Source organism: Gavialis gangeticus, unplaced genomic scaffold (assembly GCF_001723915.1).
Source record: "Gavialis gangeticus isolate Ggan-Ray unplaced genomic scaffold, GavGan_comp1, whole genome shotgun sequence".
Taxonomy (NCBI): domain Eukaryota; kingdom Metazoa; phylum Chordata; order Crocodylia; family Gavialidae; genus Gavialis; species Gavialis gangeticus.
Genome location: NW_017729030.1, coordinates 53456221 through 53467059, shown reverse-complemented (window position 1 = coordinate 53467059; position 10839 = coordinate 53456221). Strand labels below are relative to the sequence as shown.

General features: G+C 36.7%; 1 protein-coding gene across 5 annotated transcripts in view; it reads right to left on the bottom strand.

Annotated features, from left to right (window-relative positions):
• ARFIP1 (ADP ribosylation factor interacting protein 1) overlaps nucleotides 1-10839 on the bottom strand; it is a 107121-nt gene that overhangs the window by 15749 nt on the left and 80533 nt on the right. For all 5 annotated transcript variants that reach the window (XM_019522216.1, XM_019522217.1, XM_019522218.1 and 2 more), the window contains 2 exons: nucleotides 5071-5292; nucleotides 1433-1590 (listed from right to left, as the gene is read on the bottom strand). In XM_019522216.1, the coding sequence (XP_019377761.1) occupies nucleotides 1433-1590; nucleotides 5071-5292 (380 nt within the window). The remainder of the gene's footprint in view (nucleotides 1-1432; nucleotides 1591-5070; nucleotides 5293-10839) is intronic.

The following is a 10839-nucleotide window of genomic DNA, read 5'->3' as shown; positions in this document are numbered from 1 at the left end:
CTTTCTTCTATTGGCAGAAAGGAACTTTGACACACAATTAAAAAGTTCCCATACAAGTGGAGTCAATACTGTTCCACAAAATAGACGTGTTTATTCTTCCTGCTCCTATTAATTTCTGCAGCAAAATCTACACCGAAAGATCACTCCCCTGAAAAAGTGCTCATGTATGAGTTCACCCTAACTAGTACAAGTTTGCACACAACTGCTACAGAAGACTTTTATACTATACCCTGGCTCATGGGTGGCCACCACAGATCTCACTCTTTTCTAATAAGCTTTTACTCAAAGTAAATTGCTTATAGATTAGATTGAGGAGTCAATGGTTTTAGTCATTTAGCAGAGAGATTAGATGCCTGTCAATTTTAACCCATCCCACTTCAACTGAGAGATAATTTCTTGCTTATCTGATAGACAGTTTATGATATACCTAAATGGCGATCACAAAAGCTTCTTCTCCCAACCAGCATTAGTTTGCAGAATTGTTTCTGTCCATCTAGTAGAGAACAAGTATCCACAGACTCCCACCCGTTCAGCTAGCAAGTGCTTACCATAGGTCTGCTGGTGAATTATTTCGGTTGATAGCTAAACCAAGAATGGAAAATATTTTGATTTCAAAGAGCCCAAATTAAACAGTTTCATTTCCAAGATAACCGGTTCTTTCACTTTTACATAAATTTCTAAACAAATCTGTTTTTTCAAAACAGCAAAACTTTTGGTTTTGAAAAATTTGAAGTTAAATTCAGAGCTATTTGAAATTTTCTTCCTTTTATCCAATATTACAAACAGTTTTGTTCACTCTAAAATTGTAATAATGTATCCTCTGACTTTAAATTGATACATGCTGCCAGAAAACAGAATAGTTAATCTGGGCCTGCTGCCAGCAATCCATAGCTGCAATACCTGTACCATAAGTAAATTTTTCTATGGTGGGTAATCCGTTACTTTTCACTAGCGCTTAATCCACCTTAAGCTCTTAAGAGATATGTAACCAGATAAATAATTTATATTTAAAAATCATATTAAAATGTTGCTTGCACTTATGCAACATTAACACATACACCAAGAGAACTCTTTCATACCAAAATGTTAATTTACAGACCAGTATATCTGTAGCTACACAGGGCTATTGATTCCCACTGCTATTTCATCTGTGAAACATGTCTTAATTGTATAGAAGAAAATTTTTGAAAGATCTAAAATTTAACAGAAAATGTCTTGTGGATTGTAATAATCATTTTACAGTACTTTATAAGGTTTAAGTAAAGGCTTAGGTGATCAGGATTTAAAAATATGGAAGTTGTGTTGTATTTGTATTTGCAACATTTTTTAAAACCGGTTTTACCAGCTCAAACAAAAACTATAAATCTACATTTAGTCAGTTTTCTGAAGACAATACTGAAATGACAATAACTAAAAACAGAATGATAGCTACCTGGCACTTTCATATTGTTTCACAGTCAGTAAGGTATCCTCAATTGTTTTATTCACCAGCGTGTTCACACTGGCAATAAAAAAGTTAATAGCCCCAAGAAGGGTCTCTCCATTTTTAGCTAGAAGTTTCTGAGTGTCTGCGTTGTATCCAAACTCCTCCTATAACAAAAGCAAAAAAAATGCTGTAGATCACTGAAATAAATTTAAACCAGGCACTGATTCACAAACATGTAAGAAAACAAACATTTATCAGTGACAGGGAAGATCATGTAAGTCATTTCATCACTTCTCTTGAATGTGTGCAGGTTTAAACAAATGTGACTATAATCTAGAGAACAAGCTAAGTTAACACGAGAAAGAATCACAACAAAAATTAAGTCAGCAAAAATGGCCCCACAATTCTGCTCTCAGTTATTCCCATGAAATCCCACTAACTAATGTCAGCAGATTATGATCCAAAGCTTTGTAAAATACCAGATGTTTGGTACTAATTCTATTTTGTGATCTTACGAGTTATGGAACTTGGCTAAACACTGTATCGGGTGTCTTTCACATAGCTGCTGGGTACCAATACTAAGTACTAAGTACTTTAGTACTAAGACAGACATCAGCAAAAAAGGGTAGTATACATATAGAGAGGCAAGTAGTATTAATTAGCAAACAAATTTATTTTTACATTACATTCTGGAACAACAGGTTGGACAAATGCCAACATCTTTTTCATTTAAAAAAAGCTGCACATAATTAAGAAAGCAGAATGTGCTGTAATAATAGATGAGTTGATGTTTTAAGGGGCCAAATTGTTGCCAAAGAGCACTGAAATCAAGTTTAGATATTAAATAAAAGACTAGCATAAATGTATTCAACAGCAAAAGCATTCAACAGCAGTGATTTTTTCCAGTGTATGGATACTACACAACAGTCTCACTGATATACTTATATCATCCATATGGCATTTTCATTTTCTGCAGATTAAGCTTTATTAAAAAAGTAGGATTTCGAGCCATCACTGCTGTGGAGATACACTAGTTCACACATGGAACTTTAACTAATACAGAGTTTTCTTTCAGAGTCCAAAGATAACTGGCAACTGGTGCTGAAGTGTGAACTCTTCCAACTCCATTTAATCCAACTGGAATATTACTGGTTTTAGAGTTTACATTTCATGTTAATATTAACTGTTTGACCGCTGGTCATTCTGGTGGACTGAGTGGTGAGTGTGAAACCAAACAGGAAGAAGATGCACAGGAAGTTAAGAAAGAAGAAATACTGAAGAAGAATAGACAGGATGTTGGGAGAAATAAATTAAGGTTATAAGCTATGGAGACAAATTTGCCATGTCAGACAGGAGGGATTTCAAGCATATCATATTGCTTTATGCAGGCTTCCTAACCCACAAGCAGTGCAGTTCTTGTAGTACCACTAGTGCACTACTGAGCATAGGCAGGCTAATTGACAGTGTCACTCAGCAATGAAAATTAACATTTCCAAACTGCAGCACTCACTGCTTCTGGTTTAGGAGGCAACCCATTTGAACAGTGCAGCACACTTATGGATGATGCTGTCTGAAGCAGCAAGTTTGCTGTGTAGACAGGACATATATTAAGAAATAGCAATGGAACCAGAAGGGTATACTAACAACTAAACTCAGTACCTTATTCTAACTAAGACTTTAATTACTACAGAGGGGACATGTTCTACCCATGATCTTTGTGTTTCTCTCTTATGAACACTGGCAAGTCTCCTCTGGATTGAGATTATTTACAAAAACATATAAATTCATACATGCACACATATATGATAATTTCAGCTCTTTATATGTAAATGATTTGACATGCCTATTCAAGTAGTACGGCTTTAAAGATACTGTACATACAAGAGATGTCTTTGAACTCAAACAACACAACAGAGCTCTAGGTAACTAGTATTGTGCTTCTGAAGAACTCAGTTTATTAGAGCTATGTCACTCTTGAATTTTCACCTGCTAGTTTGTTGCTGCTTGAGGTTTAAAAATCTAAAAAGTTACTGTTTAGAACTGATTTTTACTTTTCTCCAGAACTTGTAAGGAAGTAAACAAAGCTATCCAAAGAAGTCAGGTTTAGACATCAGTAAAGCCCAATTAAAAACAGGCAAGCACAATGAGGAAACCGACAAACAGGCACCTCTCTAGGAGGCATAGGTGTTACAGAATTTTTATTAGTAGCAGAAACCTTTGCTTTTTTTCTTAAATGAACAGAGTCCTCTTCAATAATCTACACCAGAGATGACAGATTGAAACTGAAACAGTGAAAGATTCCAAGAATGGTACAAGAAGCTGGTAGAATCTGGAGAAATGTTGTTCCCAAGTACAAGAGTTATAAGACTTTTAGGAGAATGAATGTGTTCAAAATGAATACTATTCCAGGATCAAAATTAGTGCAAGTTTCAGAAATAAATGCAACTCTAGCACATACTGCACTACATTCATCTTGCTTTCTACCACAATCCACATGCCCCATATTTGCATCAACAGTAAACAGATTGGTAAAAACATATTGCACTTTTTTGGCAACATTTATATGTTTTTTTGTTGTTAGAAGTGTTGAAATATTAATTTGCCAAAACACGACATTAAAAAGAACAAGTCCCCCCTAGAATGTGAAAAATGTAGGGTAATGAGTTCTTCTAAGAAGCTAACAGTTATTTAGTGTACACATTAAATAAAAGTAATTAAGTGGGAATACAGTGATCACAAAGGAGGAGGAAGCAGAAGGGCAACAACCTCAGAATTTAATTGAGGGTGCTGCAATACTACATTTTTGGGAGTCCGCCTATACAATGCTAACATATGGGCAATGACTTTAGATCCTAAGCTTGGTGGCAGGAGGGAACTGTTCTAGATACAGGAAGTAGCAAGATCTGTGAGGAGACAATCCAGCCATACAGCTGTAATATCTAGCTTCTCCCTCTTTATAACACATAGGATTGTATAATCACTTATAGCTGAGATGCCAGAGTTATATAAAAATCCTAGAATAAGGAATCCTTCCAAACCTAAAATGTTAGCTATCTAAGGAATCATGCTTAAGTTGCTTGCTTGGAATCTGAACTCCATAAAAGGAGCAGTTTATTACATGCAGGTTGCAAGGCTTGGTGAAACAACTGAGTGGAGCAACACTTTATTCTCCCAAGGAAAAATGATTCACTTATATTCAACAGTGACTTCACCTCTGTTGTATGAGGCCTGTTCTACCCTACTCCAAGCCATATACCCCTTAGGTAACTGCAGTTTACAGTAAGTGATTTAGAACAATTTTGATGACATCTTATTAATGACAAATTGAAGTGCCATATGTATTTAATGCACAAAGGAATGTGGTTTGTTAGCAGTTCCTGAAATCTAAATTCCAATTCATTTCAGACATTTAAAAAAAATGCTCAACAACATTAAGTGCTCAACAACCTTAGTATGATTTCAGTGGTTTCCTGTAGAGTCTCAAGTGAATTGTATAGCTTTTTTAAAGCAAGTTCAGTATTACAGACCTTAATGCTTAAGTCAACAGCTGTTATCTATATAGTGCAGCATGCACCAGTTGGTCAAGTTTAACCTCATCTCCATCCTTTAAGTCATTTTATTTGCTAATACTATAAAAGTCTTACATGGAGTTCCAATGATTTCAAACTCAGGTCTGCAAATGCATCTCCAAGTTGCCTTTGGGTATGTACCATCTGGTAGAGCTGTGTGGACAAAGTCTGTGCCAGTTTCAAGATATTTTCATACTTTTTTTTGTTATCCCTTAGTATTTCTATTTGGGCTTCCAGTTCCAGGTCTACTGTTCTTGAGCCACGTCCCAACTTTTCCGAGATGATCTGACGAGTACACTGCAAATTCATAACAAATACCTTAAATTATAAAGAACTCAAAAATGTATATTCAAGATAAAAAACGTATACCCATTCTTGGCTTCAAGGAGCATGTAATTAGCAAGCACCTCTTTCACAACAACCCCTCCCAACTTAAGTTTGCACAACAAACTGAAGAAACATCTCAGGCTCTGCAGAGGTTTATCAGGACTCAGCAAGAACAGCTGGACAAGTCTCAACTTCTACCAATACAAATATTTAACAAATCAAGAGCAGAACTAATTGTTCTGAATGACAGATCAAGTGACTTCTTAGGGCTGGTGAGTCTCATTAAGTAAAAACAACTATTATCCTGTTCAATAAATGCAAATCAGTATGCTGACTTTATTAAAAACAACAGTTACTGATTTTATGTTAAGTATCTACAAAACAGTCATTCCATCTTCGGCTACCAATACCCAAGCCCATAGGTATTGCCCACTTCATCCCACATTAGCCTTACTGGATACTGAGGGGCTCAAGAAGTTGCTATATTTCACCACATGTTTAGAACCATAGTATTTCAAATAAAAAAAAACCTACCACAAACTAACCAAATCTACCATAATTGGATAATTTTACTTATTTTTGCATTTTTTAAAGCCAATTGGCAACTTTTTGCTGAGAAATATACAAAATATCTTGAAATTGCACCTGATTGCATCAGATTACAGAAAAACACTGGTGAGAGCACAGAATACTAGAAATGCTCAAACTTCAAGAGTTGCATACTGGCACAGGACTAAGCCCCCGATCTGATTTGCAGCCCATTAATGTAATAAGCAGCAAATGTAGCACTTGGAACAACAAAAGGATACCCAACAGTAAAATGAAATGCCCTGTTTATTGAAGTTTCACCATTTTCACCATTTTAAAGTGAAATTTAAAGTAATTTTAAGTCTGTAGCCCAGAGGGAAAAGGACTTTTTAAAAGGGCAAACAGAATGGAATTACATGCATGGAAGCGTGAGTTTGCCATTAAAAGAGTCACGAAGTGCAGACAGTCAAAATATCCAAGGCTGATTTGATTCAGGCTTTCCAGGTTAGTTTAAGCTGCATAGATTGAACCAATAAGGAAGTGAACCGACATTTTTCTATGATTCTGGAAATGCAAACACATGGCTTCAATGGCCCAGGGCAGAAGCCGGGGAGGAGGGGACAGGGAGACACTACAGCACACCTCCCTGCTCAGCTGGAGCTGATACTGTGGGCCAGGACTAGCCCATCCACCCTGTAAGGTGGGGTCTGTGGGGGAGGTGCAAAGCATCCTGGGATTCTGGGGGACTGAGTTAACTTGAATCTGGAAGTGATCTGGGGACAGAAGGTCAATAAACTGATTCAAGCTAAATTAGTTAAGTCTGATCCTACATCTATCCAGGTTTATTTTAAACTGGCTTTGGCCATTTTAGAAGTTGTTTATGCGCAGTGAACTTCTGTTGTGTTACAGATTTGAACCAGTTTCTGATCACTTACACCAGTTTATGCACAATTTCTGTCCCTAGTCAAAAAGAACAATATGGTCAAATTTACAACTATACTGACAGAAGTAAGATCTGATAACAGTAGTGTAGTCTTATGGAATAAATGGCTCCATATCCTATTTTAAACCATATTCATAAAATGTATAAAACTAATGGACTTTCACGATTAAGACAGATTTGCAAAGTATTCGCTGTGTGATCTAGCTGATATGGTAAGATTAGCATTTTGGGTCTCTGCTAAAGAGAACATATCCATCTTTCAGACTCTCAGGAATTCCCACTAAGTTTATACTCTTATGCCAGAGCGGTATTTCTATTATTGTCAACTTAGATGGAGAAGTCTAGGCAAATGGTGGATAATCTTGGGAGTACAAAATCAGTGGAGTATAGGTAGATTCAGTCCATGGATTATTATTAAAATAAGCCAGCCAGGGAAGAATTTTCAGTTAGAAGATAAAGTCAATATGCTCCCATTTCTGAGACAGTACAGGAGAAAAAAAATGCTCAAAAAGCATGACGTTACCACAAAGCCCGTAAAAGGAAATGCAACAGTTTAACTAGAATGTGAGGCAGAGTGTGAATAATGCTTCACTAGGAGCTTGGTACAAGTGAGGATGAGCTCTGGCTATTTTCCAGAGATGGTGATATGCAATCACACAAACAAGGGACCTGAAAGAGGAAATCTGAGTCAGTGTTGACAAGATTTTGGGAGTGAGTGTAAGTTACAAGCTAACGAGATTTGTCAAGCCTGACAAAAGGCTTTTATTTTAAAATCAAGGCGGACTTTGAAGCATTTATTTGCAGGAACATAGTTTATCAAGAAACTAAGAGGCAACATTCACAAGTTAGAAAAAGGAATCGAAAAGTAAGCTGAGGTTTGAATAAGAGTAGTGCCTGAAGTTTAAGATACCCATCTCCTAACCTGAGCTTTCCCTAGGGTATAAACTGTATACAAAAAAGGTTAAAAAGGGAACCTTGAGAAATCTTCTCATTGTATTTCTCCTCGTCTCAAGTGGGTTAGGCACAAACGTGTGGGCTACACTGACCAGTGAACGGAGACCAGAAATTATAGTATTTTCAAGTTCAGGTACCACCTATAAAATAGAAATCTAAGAAATCTGTTTGAAGTTGTGAAAAAAGCTACATGGTTTAGTGAGAAAAAACAAGCCAGAACTAAAACCATGCCATCTTTTATATATAAAAGGATAAAGGAGCACACCAATGGTGAAAATGAGTTTTTCTTAGCATTTCTCAGAAACAAGCCAACATTTCAGACTACTTTAGAAAGTGGATACTCACCTTCAGTGAGTTCATAGGGTATTTAGTCCCATGGATTAGTCTGTACTGCCTGTTTGAACCTCCTATCTCGAATAGAAGTGCATCTCAACTACAAGGATTCCTAGCTTCTTTCAAGTGAGCTGGCTTAGCCCTGATTTTAGTGCAGGAGAGGCTCCAGAGGAAGCAAGAACCCCACAAACCTGAAAGTGAATCTGATTCACTGAAAGCAGCTGAAAATGGTTTTCAAAAATAGGGAAGTTCTTAAGAGGTAAATTTCATAGAAATAAGTACAAGGCGTCAAGTGAGGCAAGCAGGGGACTTAAGCCAGATTTATTTCTGTATAGTCTTCTTTCAAAGGGCACCGGGTAGAGTACAAATTTATTCTACTTTTGTATATATCTAAAACCAAAAGAGCAGATTAAATATCTCTAGCTGTGTCTTCCCTAGGGAACCTATTTTTTAACAGTTTCAAGTCTAGAACTGGACTATTCAAAATGAACAGCAGCTGTTAACATCAAAGAAAACCAGACCACTCAGATGATGCAAAACGCTAGCCTGCAGTCTAGATACCAAATAATAAACCTTTTGTCTGCAATATCCTCTTGTAGGTATAGAAAATAAGGTGTTCATTTTTGTCCAGTGACTCGCAATTGGTTTCTTGCATTTAAGATTCTCTCTCCCTCTCTAGGTACCATATCCAAACAGGACACTGCTCTACTGATCTCTTCTCTTTGGTTCAGCTCAAATTTCTCTATTTTATCTACTTTTCTGATACCTTCTCCCTAATTTGCCTCCACTACTTAATCTTGGTATAACCTGTAATGGCAAACTGTCTGAAAGTCTTCCTTCACCACCTCTGCAGCACTCCATCAACACCACCTTTGCTGCAACTGCACACATGATTTCACCTACTCACCTTTGATTTGCAACTCCCTTCCCTAAGGCGTACCCCTTAGTCCCAGCTCTACAGATTTTTGGATGTGAAGACTGCTTCTTCCCTCCTTTTCACATGTACAAACAAACTTAACTACAATCACACAATTCTCAGTACTCCATTTATTCTCCATTCAAAAGATATGGACAAATGCACACTTGGAGCACCTTCTGAAGTAGAGGAGGATCCACTGCTTGGGAGTATGAAGCAGCTGCTAGGCCCCCTTCAGAAATGGTCTGTTCAAGTTATTAACTATAAATCATGCCTTTTTAACCTGCTCTGATAAGCTTATTTCTAATGAACCCAGAACAATTGACACCTTTTTTTTGGTAGCGCTACTAAATTTGAGAGGCCACATATACAAAGCCCCCTGGATGGAATGTGAGAGTTGCCACATAAGGCACACTTCACAACTGGGGGGAATAGGAGCCTGCACCAGATCTTTAAAGGGTGTGCAGGCAGCCCAGTAAATGAGCAAATGAGCAGCTCCCCAAGCTAGGCCACCCAGGCACCTTTAAAGGTCCCAGTGTCTGGAGCAGCACCAATCTAGCAGGGAAGGTAGGGTGGGGGGCATCAGGAGGGGAAGCTAGCAGGATTGTCTGCCCCTGCCTAGTTTAATCTGTGTCACTATAATTTGATACTATAATTTCTATTATTAACTCAAGGTCTTCCAGATATCCATAGCAAAAGTTTTGTCAGATAATTCCATTTGCTGTATATCTTAGACAAAGAATGGGCTGTTTAAAAAAAAAAAATCACCAAACAGGACCCTTGATTAAATCATCTATTTGAAATCTTGTTTATAGTTCTAAATGTTAGTTATTTCCTAAAAGACCCTTACTAGCCAACAAGTATCAGCCTATCAAAAAAATTTTATTTACAATAAGATACTATCTTTACTTAAATCCGGTATGTTTCTAATTAGGAGGGTCACTATGTCGACTTATCCTTACACGTATCCAGAGACAGATATTCACCACTTCATTCAAATTCTAAATTTTTACATGTTATGGTACAAAATCGAAAATGACATTAACTTACTAAATGATGACTGATTCTGTTGTACATGTCAAGCTCTGATGGAAGGAAGTTAATGTTAAAATGCACAAAACATTTAAAAATGTTTATCAGTGAACTAAAACTAGCTTAGTTCTTCTGGGTTCATAAGAAGTCAAGTTTATCAAGGCAGGTTACAAAGGCATGATCTATGGTGAATAACTTGAACAGACCATTTCTAGCCTGCCCTTTATCACACTAGAATTACTAATCTTACCTTATCAGTAGGGATCCTGGTTTTCTCTGATTTAAAAAAATCCCCAGTTTTCGGATTTAAAAAAAGTAACCCCAAACCACATTTTTCCGTGATTAAAATAAAACACCAATACATATAGTGGTGTTCCATTTTAAAATCACAGAAAAATGTGGATTTGCTGTTACTTTTTTCAATCTGAGATTTTTTTTTAAATCAGAGAAAACCCAGATCCCTGCTTATCAGACCTTATTTTTATTGATACATTGAACAAGAAAAGGTTTCTCAAATTTTTCAGTTCCCAAACACTCTCTCAACTTTGAATGAGGTAACTACCTAAAGAACTAATGGAATAGACTGAAAAAGAAAGTATTTTCTACATGAAAAGGGGCAACTGCTATCAACACTTGAATTAATATTTCAAAAAGATTCCAGGTGTTCAGATTCTTTGCTACTTAACTCTCAATTTCACTGGTTAGGCTTAGTTTGGGTTTCTTTAAAATTCTTGAAAATTAATAAAAGTGCTTTTTGAGAATCATAGAAAATTAGGGTTGAAAGGGACCTGAGCAGATCATCAAGTCTGAC